Here is a 16,179-nt window from a genome sequence, read left to right on the forward strand (position 1 = left end):
ATTTTTTAGGATAATTATTATCTAATTAGAAAATTAATTTATTATTAATATGTTATTTTTTAGGATTAGAATCAATGTTTAATTAGGAATGTAACTTATTAATCAATAAATTATCTTGAATTTTATGTGTCAAAAATAAATACACACTAGTTGTTTTGCATTGCACAACCGCTATTATTATTTTAATTATAAAATAAAGTTAATAAATAAAATTTTTAATACCTAATGTTGATTTTTAAAATTTAAAAAAAAAACTAAAATAATGGATGTGGTATCAAAAAGAAACAAATTAAAAAAATTTAAACCAATTCAATATAATAAGAAATATCAGCATTTCTCATATCTTCATGAGCTTAAAATTTTCACAACTCATCATATTATAAAAGCTTTTTAACTTTCCTTTCGTTACTAATAAAATATTAAAATCTAGGCCTAGTTGCCGCATTAATAGTTCATATTCTAGTAAGTATCGCCTTCGGAATTCTCTCTCTAGAATTTCTTAGCCCTTACCGAACCCTCGCCTAGATTTTCCGTTTGGGGGAGCCTCTAGTGGCTTCCGCCACCTGCCCTAACTTATCTTTCTTGTTGTTGTTCCTCTTTGTTTATAATATTTAGTTTCTGCATTTTGGGGATGTTGATTATTTGCAATGCCTTTGTCGACTTTATTTTTGTGTGTTGTTCAGAAGCCTAATTCTAGTACAATGGAGTCCGACTGTCTCACCTTCTTTGGCCCTTTTAAGTCGTTGTATAGATGTTGGCAGGGGAAGGGAATACAGGTTGGCTTAGGTAATAATACTGTGATTTATTAATTGGCTTCAATCAAGCTTTGTTTGACAAGGCCTACTGATCATCCCTTGTTATGATTTGGTATCTCGTACTAAGCCAACTTATTCTATTGTTAAAAAAACAAATCCATATTCTAATAGATGCTTTTGCGCATATCCTCTTATCTCTTGCCCATAAGTGTTCCTAATATCTAGGATATTTGTAAAGCACAGTTGGGAAAACTTTATTCGATCGACTGATAATTCACACGGCTTAATCCGTATGATGGTCAACATAAAAAAAAATAGAAACCTAAAGAAAAAAACTATTCTTTTTCTTTTTCTAAATTGTTGTGCAAATATCGCATGGCTATTCAATATCGAAAATAGTAAAATTTAAGCAAATGACAGGACTGCTACCAAAAGAGGTCAGTCCTGAAACGCAAAAACTTAATAGCGTACGTTGTAACTGTGCAATAACTCGACAACGGCAGAAACAACTGCCTTGCCCTCGAAAGAGATGTCCAAGCTTGGTTCCTCAATCTTCCTACTCAGAAGCTTGTCCAGTTCTGCCCGCAGTTTCTGCAAAATGCCATTAATAAAACCAAGTCATTACCATCTTCCACGAGTTACAATATTATTTTGAAGGGTCAGATTGAGGGGAATGGAAAAGCAAGCTAAAAGTATCAAGAGTCAACTAATGAGCTGGAAGAAATTTACCCTTATTAGTTCTAATACACTCTTTGATGCAGAAAAATGTAGATAACCCCCAAGCATCTCAATACCTTGCCCATTTTTGCTGGGAATGAGATTACCACCAAACAGAAGCAGAGCATAATCTGATATATTCGTGGAGTCTCGGACAAAAATGCCAGTTGTTTTCACCTTTTCACTGTAAACCATGTATGGCAGAGGGAAGAGATGAATCCCTGCATTTACGGATGCAGGATGCAAATCAACTTTCCCAACTTCTTTAGTGTAGAATGCTGTCCGCTTTCCTCTTCTTTTACACTGCACAACATTTGGGTAGAGTCCAGCACAAAGGATTGCTGATACCATCTCCAAATCATGGCTGTACTGATTGTAAGCCTACATGAAGCATGCACATATATAAATCTATAATCCAACAAATATTCCTAATAGATAAAGCATAAACTGCAGTTATTATACAGATTTAGCCCAGAAGGAAAGATGGCAGAATATTGCACGACCAATACAATCAAATGAATGTTCATAACATGGCAGAAATGGAAACTTCAACCGGAACCCGAAAATCTGAAAATCTAGTAGCTTACGCTGGCACCCTTGGACTTGTCCACAAAACCAATATCGGATAGAAGGTTAAGAAACTGCTCTCTCATATCCTCCATCATCCTCAATGTTATTGGGGATAAAAAATTCTCCCAACAAAATGCTCTTTCATTTCGATTGCATTTTGCTTCCATATATCCTTCAAAAGCTTTAACAAGTGCTATGTGGTCACTGCAATAAAGAACATTGTATTCTTTTTAAGCAATCAAATCTCATTATAAGAACAAAACACTGCAATGCTTTCAGAATGGAGCATGATTGACACTTCTACAACAAAACCTGCAAGAATCACCGGCAAAGGATTGTTTTGCAGCATCAGCTTCATTTTTCATTTCTATAGGAAGAACAAATGGATCCCGATGCGCAAGAGCAGAAGCTATTGTTAAAGCAGGATTGAGGCATTGGAAGACACACCCCATCAGTAGCATCTTTCCAATGTTTGGGTCCAGGGGTAATGTACAGAGGTGGCGACCTGTCAGGCTTATAGTTAGACTACTGCTAATGTCCCATAGCCGAGCATATACACGACAAGATACAATAATGTCAGACAATGCATACCCAGGGGGGTAAGCTCCTCATTATCATCTAAAGCTCCAATGGTTTTAAGGAGTTCAATAGCATTTTGAACAGACAGAGGATCTGGTGGCTGAAGTGCCTTGGCCAAAAATGATCCCACAGCTCCAAGCTGCAAACTTTTGATGTGCAGGCATAGTTCTTGCAGTGGTGTTCGGAGAATTTCAGGTAACTGATACTGAAGCATTGCGTCATGGATAATTTTTGGATACAATCTATAACAGACTCCAGGTTGCACACGGCCAGCACGACCACGTCTCTGAAATCTCACCAAATCAAGAAAATAAATATCTTTTAAATTGTGGGTCCAACAGGTGAGCAATATTTATAATAGCTAAAGGACCTAGTTCCATATTATGCTTTCATGGTAGTGGCACTACTCTATACCTGATGTGCTGAAGCCTTTGAAATCCATGATGGTAATAGACAAGCCAGTTTGTTTAGGGCATCATAACTGGTTTCCTTGGCCTTTCCGCAGTCTACAACATACACAACATCATCTATAGTGATACTGCTCTCTGCAATATTTGTCGCCAGAACAATTTTTCTGCAAAGTAGACAAGAGGCAATTCAAGATTAAGGAGAAAAACATAAATTATTTCTCATAAGTGAAACCACCAAAGTGTTAGTAATAATTCATATGACCTCTGCATAGAATCAAAGTCATTCAGCTCTGCTATGGATCAACATAATGGCATGCATGCCTAAATAGTATACAGTCTTTCCTCAGTCAGACTGGTCTATGATAACCATAATATCAAAGCAAAAGCTCATTTCTAAAGCACTAATAGAAGCAAAAATATCAAACCAACAAACTTGAGGGATTTATTCTCGTATAACCACATGCAATGTTAGGTCTGTACCTAACAGCACAGGAAAAAGGCAGCAGAGAAACTCTTTACAAGCTTGTTTTATAGAGAAGATAATAATTTATGCTTTAGACCACATATGCACTGCACAGTGGCCATATTTCCAATTCAGATAGCCAGCTACAATATCTAATAAAAAGGTTGCATAACCAAATTACTTAGATCCCATGATTCCTGGCTGAATAGCCAGTCATTTAAGTTCTCCTGTACTAGCAACCAGACTAGCTTACCATGCAGAAGAAGAAACAGTCAAGAAGTTAAGAACCCATCCCCTCAAGAAAAAGGAATTCCCAACTGTCCGTTCTCGAGGGGATGAACCATGTAATAGCTTAAAGATATTTACCGCTTATTAGGGGGAGGACGGTCAAATATTTCACGTTGATTAATGGTAGGCATTGAACCATGTAGAGGAAGGACCAGAAACTTGCTTTGGTCTCCCAGAAGTTTGTTTCCTTTAACCCTGTCAAGCAGCTTGGAAATCTCATCCCAGCCAGTAAGAAACACAAGAATTGCACCACCCCCTTCATGGCGACAAATATATTCAATTGTTGCCTCAACCTAAAAAACAAGTTTCAAGATAACCATATATCTGTAGAAAATAATTTAACCTAATTTTAAAACTAGAGCTAATATTTGATATGGCTGCAATAAATAAACAGAAGATGCAGTGGATATAACATTGGAGTAGGTGTTATCTTTTGAAAGTTAGAAAATAGAAGCAAAATACAACAAAAGTTCCACCAAAACAATGCATCAAAGTGAGATATAAAACACAATTCCAGCTTCTATTTTTATAATAAGCAAATGCATTAAAATTGATAACTCCAAGTACAAACCAGACCCAAGTCAAGCTGGGAACCCGACCAAGCTTCAAGAGAAACTCGAGTAGATGAACTATAGTTCTTATATTCAGAATCAATATCAACATCCTGCATAAATAAAGAAAAGATCCAGGGAATATTAACAGAACTACAGAATAAGCTAGTTAAACCAAAGAAAGTTCCACTCTCAGTACATCTAATAAGTGCAGATAAACCAAAAAATTAGCAACCCAGAACAAGAACCAAAATTTATCAGCAAAAACAAACTGCAGATCATCAGAAAAGCAATACTGCAAGTTAGTGAAAAATTTTCAAATGACTATTACTTGTATAATCGAAATTGTGAATGTGTACCTAATTCATTAACTTGAAATATAGAGGTTTTGACTGCAAGAACCTCCAATCAATAATGAACATGCAAGACTAAAACCAGTGCCCTATATCTAATGTAAATGTAGATTATCTCTTCTCAGCAATTACCCTATGGTCATGTTTTGTTTCGGGTATGAAACTGAATCAATTTGAAGGTGGTGTAGATAAACTGTGCTTTTTCTATAAAAACACCCAGTGGTAGTAGTGGGGTTCTTCATGGATCATGTCGGATGTGTTAAACTATATATGCTAGACCAAATCGATAATCTCAGTTTCACAATCCCCCCAACCAACAACCAAATAACTTGGTTGGAAAGTCAATGTTGTTATCGGGTATGTCGGTTTAACATTGGTTTAGGATTGAAAACTGCAATTAGAAGATAGAGTCAGAAGCAGACACAATAATTGAAACAAAAATCACAAATCCAAATAAAATTGAGACTCAAATCAATTCATGCACTTTATAGAGGGGAAGAAGGTGAAGACTAACATTGTGCATGGATGGGGGTAATTCAAAAGGAAGGGAAGAGAATAGATGGAGAAGTAATTCTCATTATGTTTGGCTATTCAATTTTTTAAGAAGGGAGGGGAATAGAAGAGGAACGATTCCCCTTTATTCCCAAAGATGAAATTGATAAAACCCCAACGTGGGAAAAATTAGAATATATATATATATATCCTTTTTATCCCTTTGTTTTTAATAATAATCCAAAATTAACCTATTTATATAATTTTAGGTTTTCTTTTATTAGGTTTTCATATTATTTCACATTCTCTTTATTTTGCCACAATTTTATAACGAGATTCAGTCTGAGAATTTTCCTTGAATTGATTCTTTTCCTTGTGTCTTTATTATATAAAATATTTTATTTTGAGTTCACATAAAAATATTTTTATTAATTCCTCTTAAGTTTCTTTCAAATGTAATTTTCGAAGTTTCAAAGAACCCGTTAGTTAAAAGTTTGAATTTATTATGGATTAAACATGCTTATTAAATTTATTCATCTAAGCAAATCCCCTAATTCTCATACCTGCTCATGTATTCACTTTTATACAAAAATTATAGCATTAGTTTGCTTGTTAACTTTAATTCCAGAAATGCAAGACAGATCACAACTAAAAGCACCATGAAGCATTGTTTCAAAAAAAGAAGGTACCATGAACCATCTTTTTTTTATGCATTTTCTATATAACTTACTGTTTTAGCTATTGTATTTTTTTACTTTATTTTTTTAATATCTAGGATATAAATGTTTGACTAGTATAAGACTTGGACAGATAATTGAACAATGTCATTTAGATATCAACTCAAAGGTCTTTTTGTCTTTAAATCATTATTCATCCCTTCACCTCCCACTCATCCAAGCAAATTTATCATATTTCTCCTCCCTTCCCTTTACTAATTATTTATTACGTAACCAAACACAATAAGGTAAAAAATTTCAGTTCCCCTCCCCTTCCCTTCCCTTTAAAATACCTTACTCTCCCCTCTCCTCCCCTCTTTATTGCCACAGAAAAATGAAAAGGAAAAAAGCAACTGACCATGAAGATTGAGCATATGGGTTATATGCTAAAAGAGGAAAAATGAAAACTGAAGCTTGTGGTGCTTTTGCAATTATGAGCACAAGGGGACATTGATGGCGACAAAGAAGTGAAGAACTGAGAATAAGCAAAAGGTATTTAGGGTTTTGTTTGTTATAAATCATTGAATACAATAATAATTCTTGGTTCAGGTTTTCTCGGATTTGTAATGCTGAAAACTGTTTCCACACTGATAATATTTGGTTTGTGCTAATTTTCAACCCATGACCTACTTTAAATGGAAAGAAAATAATAGTTCTGAACTGGGTTCACACGGGTTAATCGGTTCTATCAATTCAGACAGGTTTATGTTCACCCCCTACCTACTAGTTCTAGTGAGATTGTTATGTAGGTATACAGTTTTAATAAGCAGCTTATTTTCCATTGATTTTTTAATTCAAAGACAATACAAATAAAAATTGCTAACATATTAATCAAGTGCAGAAATATCAAAGCTATCAATTGAAACAGTACATAAATTATAGATGTCACGAAATGAAAACATCATATAAACGACATATAAAATTCCTTGAAGAAAAAAACAGTAGGGGTTATTAGTATTGTACTTCAGAAAATTGGAGCATTACCTCATATAATTCAGTTAAAGGATCTTTCTTAGAATCCTGCTCCCTTCTCCTTCTCCTTCGTGAAGTCCCCCGAAAGTTGTCAGGCTCTGATTGAATTTTGTAAAGAGATTTCTCCAATATGTCTTCTAGAAAAAACTCTGTCACAGGGAAAGTCAACCCCTGCAAAGATAATAAAGCAACTGAATAAATAGGTAATGATGACCGAGTATGATCAATGTACATTTAACACACCTAGGGAAGATATATTTTCTATGCAATAAAACTGAAATGATAAAAAATACCGGTATATGCATGGTTGGGGCATTTCCAAAGTATTTTGAGAATAAATCAGCATTAATGGTTGCACTCATTAGAATAAGACGTAAATCTGGACGCCGAGGAAGAAGGTCACGCAAAATAATTAATAGAAAGTCCTCATTCATGCCTCTTTCATGAATTTCATCCACTAACAAATGGCTTACACCAGTTAAATCAGGATCCTGAACCTGTAGATTAACACCAATTTTAAAATAAACAAAAATGCAAAATGTTAGAAGTGCAGCATGCATATAAAAGCTCCTGTGAGGCTAAAAGAACATAATCATAAATAATCAAGAAAGCAGAAAGCTAAGAAATTAGAACATCCTGTATATCTAATTCCACAAATCTATATAGATTCAGTTTCAAGATAAATGCAACTCACAATTTCACAAGGCATCCAATAAAGTTACTTCGCCGAGATTATGCAATGAGTATAAGAGTATGCTTAGGTTAACTATTCCAAACAATTTCCTAATCTTGGAATGTTAAGAACTAAGAACAGAGAGAAGACCTAGGAAAAGCTAAACTATACAAAAACCTCAAATGAGACTTGGAAGTTGCATGAGAAACAACAATTACCAACTGCCGCAGTAAAACACCGGTGGTGCAAAACAGGAGATGTGTTTGAGCAGAGCGCTTTGCCTCCAGACGAATCTGATAACCAACAGTTTCACCAAGATTCTCACCCCTCTCAGAAGATATTCGAGCTGCAACAGATATGGCAGATATACGACGGGGTTGCGTGCATATTATGTTGCAATCAGCCCCGCGAAGGCGCGTTATCTCCTCTTCCAATATATATTGAGGGAGCTGTGTTGTTTTACCACAACCTGTCTCTCCAGAAATTACTAAAACCTACAATTTTCAAAAACTGATAATGAGAATCAGCCAAATCTTATCTATAGAACAATCGTGCATAAAAACTTCCTCCTCAAACAATTCAATTAAGAAGTTCTATAATAGCATGGAAGGGAGAGTGAAAATATCAAAATCTCCAATGAAACACTTAAAGATGATTAGTAATCTGTGCAGATATATCATGAGAAAGATATTGTACTGGCGAATTACACTCCATCTCATACATTAAAGAATTTAGGTAAAGTCATTCAGTGCATCAACCACATAAACATCACTGTTATTTTGCCCCTAATATTCAGGAAAGGCAGAGTGAAATTTCATTAAACTCTCAAGGGCAGGAATCATATACCATATTTCTAACATAACCTGAAACATACAGAAAGCGTATCTCTTTACCAAAATGGGAAAAACTGGCAACCTCTCACGTAATAAAGTTTAATGTGGATGCATTCTGATATTTGCAGTTACCTTCTTCTAATATACATATTGGTACAAAATATTACTTTGATAATCTTAATATTAAATATGGTGTACAAGATGGGAACGCATCAAATTGGCATTAAATTCAATATCTAAACCATAGCCTTTGTCAAATTAGAAACAAATAAAGTACAGATACTAGTAAAACAGTGGTGCAATGGTGATTCCAAGAAGATAGAATAGTTTGCCATTATGCATTAGAAATATTAATAAAAGATATTCACAACTTGAAAAAAAATAAATGCACCTGATTTTCTGCAACAGCTTTCAGAAATTCGCCTTTCATTTTGAATGCAGGGAGCTTTTCCCTAAAAGATTGCATTTCCTTCAAACTATCACTTGCCTGAAAGTAAAAAGAATAAAAATAAAAATAAAAATTGACAGGATAACAGTTGCAACTTCTGACATACCAACTGAACACAATAAATAAAAACCAGAAAGATCTGGGTTTACTTTAGCCTGTGTAGATAGTAAAAAGTAATAATCCCATTTTACAAGAAGATTAACCAATTTACCATTGTTTTATCCCGCCGCTGCTTTAACTCCAGACTAAGTTTTTCCTTAGCAGAATCTGTCTCTATCGTAGACACTGGTTTAGTAATTTTCGGACCAGTCGATGATCGGTTATCCCCCTGGCCAGATGAGGCACCAGAATCATTCACGGGTGCTTCTCTTTGCGTGCAGTTCAAAAGATTTTTAACTCTCTTCTCAGTCTCAGTAGACATTTGGATCTGCAAAAAAACAATGAGAAGGTGCTTAGCAACAAACACAGCCTAGATTTGTATAGTTTTCAAATTTGTACCTCTTTCTGGGCGGATCCATGGCGTTCATCAAGATCAGCCCGATAATTTGGCAATGGAACTTTGCTAACCACAAGGGCCTTGCCTTTATTATATGCATGACTTCCTTTCCACAAATACAAAAATCAAGAAAAAAAAATTATAAGAACCTTCATGGTGCAAAAATTAAGCAAGCAAGAAGACAATATCATTTTTCAAGATCTACTTCAACTCATTTCTCTTGGCATGCAATATTTGATTATTCACAAAAGAGTTCGTTATGCTATTTCCACAAGCCATATAGAAAACAGGGTGAGTAAGCAATGAAAATCACTTACAAATAAAGGCCTAGTTGATAAGCCATGTCAGAGAGAGTTTGTTGATCGGTGCGACTGTAATTACGTTTTACAATCATTTCTTGGTCCCCTGAGTTCTTCATTTTCTCCATCTTATCCCACCATTCATTCTCATTAAGAACTTCCATCTACAAAGTATGAAACACACATAAGAAGTTGGAAAAATAACAGAATTTGCAAACCTCGATGTGCATTATCTTAAAAAACTAAAGACAGGTATCCATAAATTTCATATAGAACAGCTACTTTTTTTTACTAATCTCAATTTTTTTCTTTGGTAAGATTTTGAAGCAATCAATCGATAAAAGTCTAGTTGGCGTTTTGTTTTCATTAGCACTTGAGTTAAAATAACTGTTCCAACTCAACTATACATCTAACTTAACCTTAGCTTCGTTCATCAAAATTTTTCCTTGTGTTTCTTTACCAAGTAACCAAACAGCACTTAAACCAACTAAAACCCTAAAGAGAGAAAAAAGAAAAAGGAACAAATGTATGAACTCAAATGCACTTAAGAGCAAATACCTCAGCAGCTTGCTGTCTTAATCGCTCAGCTCGCCACACTGGATCCCACCACCGCTGCTCGCCACGACCTCCGCCACCTCTTCCTCCTACTCCGCCTCGTCCACGTCCTCCACGGCCGCCTCCCCCGCCACGGCGGCCACCTTGAAAGTTTGGACGGTGAGACATAGAGAAAGGCGAAATATGTAGATGAAAAGGTTTAGTTCTAGTAGTGCTTATGGAAGGGGTTAACAGTGGGAAACGTTTGGAAAAGAAAGTGAAAGAGAAAGAATGAGAGCCGAGTGAGCGCATGCGCATGGACATTTCACATTTATCTATTTTTATTTATTTATAACTCAAATCAAACAACTGTAGACTCTAGTAGTTGGCAAGCGACCAATTAATAAACTGCGGTTTTTTTATTCATTCAATTATTTTCTTATATACATGTATGTAGGAATGACTCATTTTATATCCGAATTGAAATTCGATTAAAAAATAACATATTCAAATTCATTTTATATCTATTTTAAAAAATTATTTCTATTATTTAAATTCATTACAACTCTGAATAAATACTCATATGCAATCTGAATCAAATTAAAATTAAATAATATTTAAATATATTTATAAAAATTTAAATATGTAGTAGATATCTTATTTATTTATATAAATATTTAAATAATTAAATATTATCTATTTACTGAATATTTATAATAATTAAAATATATTAATATTAATTAATATAAATAAAAAATATAAAATATGAATTAATTAAATTTAAATATTTAATAATAAATATTCAATATATTAATATAATCCGAACATGAACTTTATAAAATTTTAAATAATAATATTAATAATATTTTAAATAATAAAAATAAAATATAATTTAATATAATCGAATCTATATACTAAATATTTGCGAGTTCAAAGCTGAATCTAACACATAAATAATATTAAATTTTAAAATTTATTATAAATATATTTATTTTTATTTAAAATCATCATATTAAATTCGATTCGACATTCAAAAATACTTGTCGGATTGTTATCCCTGCATGTAATGGAGGGGAGCACAATGCTTGATTAAGTTGTTGAGCAGCTGGGCAAGAAATAAGGCTAGATCACTCATTGTATAAGTTACTAATTAAACTAAAATTATTTTTTATTGTTAAATTGATTTTAGTAATAAAACCAACTAAGTTTGTATATTCTAATTTAGAATATATTAATTTGGTTTATGATTTTTGAAGTGAGTAGAAATTAAACATATATATATATATATATATATATATATATAGTTTTTATTTTACTTTATTAATTAATAAATAAATTTAAACAATATTTGTAAATTTCACATGAATATCTTTACATGTAACGTATAAAATTACAAATTATATTAAATTAAAATGTATAATTTGAAAAAATGAAAAATAAAAATGCTACTCTACCATGCATTAAACTTAAAATTGGTTTTTTAAAGAAAATTAATGTCTTTTTTTAGGAGATATAACAAGGTAAGTATGAATAAAAATAATTAAGAAAATATTATATATATATATATATATATATATTGACATTTTTATAATTAAATATTATTGATCCCCATTTGTATTTAGATATTTAAAAAGTTAAGTTACAAAACAACAAAAATGAGTTGTGATACAAACTTTTCTTGTTAATGCAACAAACCCATTTCCCTTTGTAAGACAAATCTCAGCTTTATTTTTATTTTTTAATTTCACCTAATTTTTATAAAAGCATTAACTCTGTATTGATTAAATGTGCATTCATAATAAAAAAATCTCAGCTTTATCTTTATTTTTTAATTTCACCTAATTTTTATAAAAGCATTAACTTTGTATTGATTAAATGTGCATTCATAATAAAATATAAATTTTAACTTTATTTTTATATTATTTCCAAAATAAGATTCTCCATTCAACCGAATTTACAATAACTAAAACTTATCTATTAGTTGATTATTTGAAACACTATATAAAATAGTAACTAAAAAATCAAATGAATATATAAAAAAATGATATATAAAGAACATCAAAAATTACATAGAAAAAAATCAAAAGATTAAAGGTAATGAGTTTGGATAAATTCATAGAAAATTAATAAAAATTTATAAAATTTAATACTATCAAATATATAAGTTCGCCGTCTAAAACTAATTTTATTTGTGCTGTGGTCAATAATGTACATTTAAAAATTATATAATTTTTTTAATATTAAGAAGTCTTTAATTGTAAATTAAATAGTTGTTCTAAATCTTTAGATGAACTAATCTAATCAAAAATTACGTTTTTATGTAATATTAAAAGTGTCATTTTGTTATTATTGAAATATAACAAATATATATAAAGTGCGAAAGGAAAATGACATACAAAATTACTAAAGTCTCTTACCGATTATGTAATCTGGTTAATTTAGTCATTTGCTAATCAAATTTATTAATAATTCATTAAGTATAAACCTAACTCTAAAAGTCCGACTCTATTAGAATTTTTAGTATAATTATAAAATAATTTTTTATTAAATAAAAAATCATATTTATACATATTAGACCATTAAAGTTGATAAAAAAAATAAACTCTAAAAACAATTAAATATGACATTCCCATTATTGATTTCTTTTGGTAGAATATGGTTTTTAATGAAAAAAATAGAGAAATCTCAATAAAAATTCTACAAAAAATAATTACTAAATAATATAGAAAATATATCAAAATACAAATATGACGCTATACATAATAAATTATTAAGTTTGTTTAAAAAACTAAAAAATAAGAATAGAGAAATCTATATAGAAAATAATCTTTAGTGTTTTTGTATAGTAATCTATACGATACTATAAGTGTGGTATTTCTCATATATAAAAAATTATGGTAGTTTAAATTAAGAATGTATAATAATTCATACACTTAGAAAAATATTTAAATTGAATGGGTCATATTTACCAAATAAACATAAAACATATAATATTATATAGATTTTTTTAATAAAACTATAATTTTATTAAAGCTGTATTAAATTAACTCAAAAAAATATCAAATAAAAAACATATTATATTCTTAGAGACTATTATAATATTTGACAATATTTCTATTATAATTTGATCATATAATAATGATATAGAATTTCCTTTTAAAAATATTTTTACAAATGATAGAGTTTCTAAAACTTGGAATACAACAGTAGGAAATAAACAAATTATTTCTGTTCATCCACCTTTAGAAGAAGTTAAAATAAATGTTCATAATCAGGAAATAATTGCTTCACCCTTTAAAAGAATAAGCTCTGAGAATGACGACAAACTCCCTTTACTAAAAGATATTAGAAATGTTCAAAATCAAAATAATTATACAAATCAAATTCTTTTTACAATTGCTTCACAACTTGATAGGATAGAGTCATCTAGCATAAATAATCAAGCACCTAGGCCAGGTGGTATACCTATGAAACCTATTTTTCAACCCCATGAGATTCCTGAACAACAATTAATTAAACTTGGTCCACTATATTTTTTCTATTTAGTTCCAATTTTAAAATTCTTTCTTTGAAATCTAAATTTTCATTTTTCAAATTATTAATTTCTTGTTTTATATTTTTAATTTCTTCTTGTAAATCTTGAATATTAGGTGTAGAATTTCTAGAAGATTTTGAGTCAAATCTTTGAAAAATTTCTTTTAAGTTATAAGGAATAGGTTCAGATTTTTGAGTTTCGTTATGCAAAACAATATCTCTTAATTTTAAAAAGTATTTTTCTCTATCAGAAGGGTCATTAATTTTGTCAACTAATTCAAAAAGATCAGAAAGGGTTTCTTTTGTTAAAACATTTAAAGTTGAATTACAACAAGGACCTGTACAAATTCCAGGACCTTCACATGTTTCAAAATCAGTATTTGTAGAAGATGAATCACTTAGAATATTTAAATCATTTTCTTCAAAATCACTTAAATCAGAATTTTCGGGATCTGTATCAGATAGTAAAAGATTAAGCATTTGATCTTTAAGTTTATCAGAGATGTCTAAATTATTGATTTTTTCCTTCATCCTACATTGGGATTTAAAATGACCAACACGATCACATTTGTAACAGACAGGAGGACCTTTCTTTTTATTATTTTTATTTTTATTTTGAGAAATATTTTTGGATGAAGAAGGTTTTCGAAAATTCGAAGTATTTTTTCTATAATTTCTATTAGAAGATTTTCTTTTCAAATATTTTTTAGTTTTTGAGGAAGGGGTTTGAATACGTTCATAGCCATATTGAAAACAGAAATCTCCTAACTCCTTTTTAGATTGTGAAAATTCATTTTTAATTTTGGCTTTTAATTTCAAATCAGTACACAAAGCTAAGCCTTCATTATTAATAAAATTAATAATTTCTCCATAGGTTAAAGTATCATAAGGAATAGTATTTCCATAAAAATCTCTAATCTTTGTTCTAACTTTTTCCGCGAATAATTTAGGTAAACCAGTGATAAATCTTTCTTTCCAAAACTATGGTTACAATCAGTTCTAGATAAAACTTTTGTTAAAAAGACATCTTTGTACCAACGAAAATCTTGAAGTTTAGGACAAGTTAGATTCGAAAGAATTTCAGAAGATCGAATTTGATATTGATTAGGTTCACCAACAAAACATTTTGTAATAGCAAAAAGTAAAGTTGCTACAGCATCTTCTTCTTCAGTTTGAATAGATGTTTGATTTTCAGTTTTTATAACTATTTTCCTAGCATTTAAAATCCTTGATTTATCTTCTAAGGAGGTGTAATTATCTCACCATCCTTTTAATTGACCCGGTGAAGCCGGATATTAACATCCGAGCTATTTTTTTATCGATATTTACAGATCCGGCTCATGCAATCTGTGCCATGGTCATTTCTTGTAACATATTTAAAATCGATATTCGGACGGACCATCTAAGTTTCATTCATAAACGAATCTCCATCATATTTTGCTTGAGTAAAGCTAACTCTTTCCTCAAACAAGACATCTGGAGGAGTAGGTCTAGGATAATAATGTCTAGTCCTAGGTTTGTCAAAACCTTTATTATGGTATATTTTATTTATTTCAATTTTATCGTTAATAAATTGACTCTCTAAATTTTTAACTTCATTTTGTTCAAGATTATCAGAATTAAGTACACTAACAGAAGGTTTATCTTTCAAGGACAGACTAGCTAATTTTAAATTTATTTTGTTCAAAATATCATCTTTATCATTTAATTTAATTAATTGTTGTTCAGGAATCTCATGGGGTTGAAAAATAGGTTTCATAGGTATACCACCGCTCTAGGTGCTTGATTATTTAGGCTAGATGTCTCTATCCTATCAAGTTGTGAAGCAATTGTAAAAAGAATTTGATTTGTATAATTATTTTAATTTTGAACATTTCTAATATCTTTTAGTAAAGGGAGTTTGTCGTCATTCTCAGAGCTTATCCTTTTAAAGGGTGAAGCAATTATTTCCTGATTATGAACATTTATTTTAACTTCTTCTAAAGGTGGATGAACAGAAATAATTTGTTTATTTCCTACGGTGGTATTCCAAGTTTTAAAAACTCTATCATTTGTAAAAATATTTTTAAAAGGAAATTCTATATCATTATTGTTACAATAAATTTCAAACCAGATAAAAAACGGAACATTTACCTTAACAGAATTCAAATATTCATAAAATTTTTCTTGAATAGTCTCTTTCTCCCCCTTTGAAAAATGATTTTGAAACCATAAAACTTTTTCACGATTTCTTATATGGTAATAATCGGATCGTAAAAAAGGTTTATCTATTTCAAAAGGTGTAAAAATCATATTTAAAGTTGAAAAATTTTCCATAGTTGATCTAGAAGGTGACAAAACAAGTTCATCAGAATTTTTATCTTGTTCTATATTAACAGAATCAGTGTAAAAAGGTTGAGGAATCCTATTTTCAAAATCAACTCTTTGTAAATTTGTATTAGAATTTGGAAAACCTGTTGTGTGTGTGGAAGGTCTAGAATTTTCAAAAGTAGATAA

At 30.8% G+C, this 16,179-nt stretch overlaps 1 protein-coding gene across 2 annotated transcripts; it reads right to left on the reverse strand.

Annotated features, from left to right (window-relative positions):
• Nucleotides 1-982: 982 nt before the first annotated feature.
• On the reverse strand, nucleotides 983-10,482 carry LOC8259761 (DExH-box ATP-dependent RNA helicase DExH1). Of its 2 annotated transcripts, XM_002524020.4 has the most exons (16): nucleotides 10,174-10,482; nucleotides 9,634-9,779; nucleotides 9,319-9,418; nucleotides 9,032-9,247; nucleotides 8,764-8,859; nucleotides 7,758-8,033; nucleotides 7,160-7,363; nucleotides 6,879-7,037; nucleotides 4,354-4,446; nucleotides 3,861-4,075; nucleotides 3,036-3,195; nucleotides 2,634-2,907; nucleotides 2,355-2,547; nucleotides 2,060-2,246; nucleotides 1,485-1,853; nucleotides 983-1,346 (listed from the first exon to the last, which is right to left on the reverse strand). In XM_002524020.4, exons 1-16 carry the CDS (start codon nucleotides 10,471-10,473, stop codon nucleotides 1,215-1,217), a joined length of 3,120 nt encoding a protein of 1,039 aa, XP_002524066.2. In that variant the 5' UTR covers nucleotides 10,474-10,482; the 3' UTR covers nucleotides 983-1,214. The 2 variants fall into 2 exon arrangements, with proteins under 2 accessions (XP_002524066.2, XP_015577824.1); XM_015722338.3 differs by lacking the exon at nucleotides 10,174-10,482 and having other exon boundaries at nucleotides 9,319-9,422; nucleotides 9,634-9,769.
• Between the last annotated feature and the right edge of the window lie 5,697 nt (nucleotides 10,483-16,179).

This window comes from Ricinus communis, chromosome 10, assembly GCF_019578655.1.
Source record: "Ricinus communis isolate WT05 ecotype wild-type chromosome 10, ASM1957865v1, whole genome shotgun sequence".
NCBI classification, from domain to species: Eukaryota; Viridiplantae; Streptophyta; class Magnoliopsida; order Malpighiales; family Euphorbiaceae; genus Ricinus; species Ricinus communis.

Excerpts from the sequence above, each read along its gene's own strand:
- LOC8259761 (XM_002524020.4), bottom strand. The coding sequence starts at position 10,473 with ATGTCCATGCGCATGCGCTCACTCGGCTCTCATTCTTTCTCTTTCACT. Across the intron at positions 7,038-7,159 it reads CCCCAACCATGCATATACCG|GGGTTGACTTTCCCTGTGAC; the intron begins GTATTTTTTATC and ends TTATCTTTGCAG. Across the intron at positions 1,854-2,059 it reads ACAAGTCCAAGGGTGCCAGC|GCTTACAATCAGTACAGCCA; the intron begins GTAAGCTACTAG and ends TGCTTCATGTAG.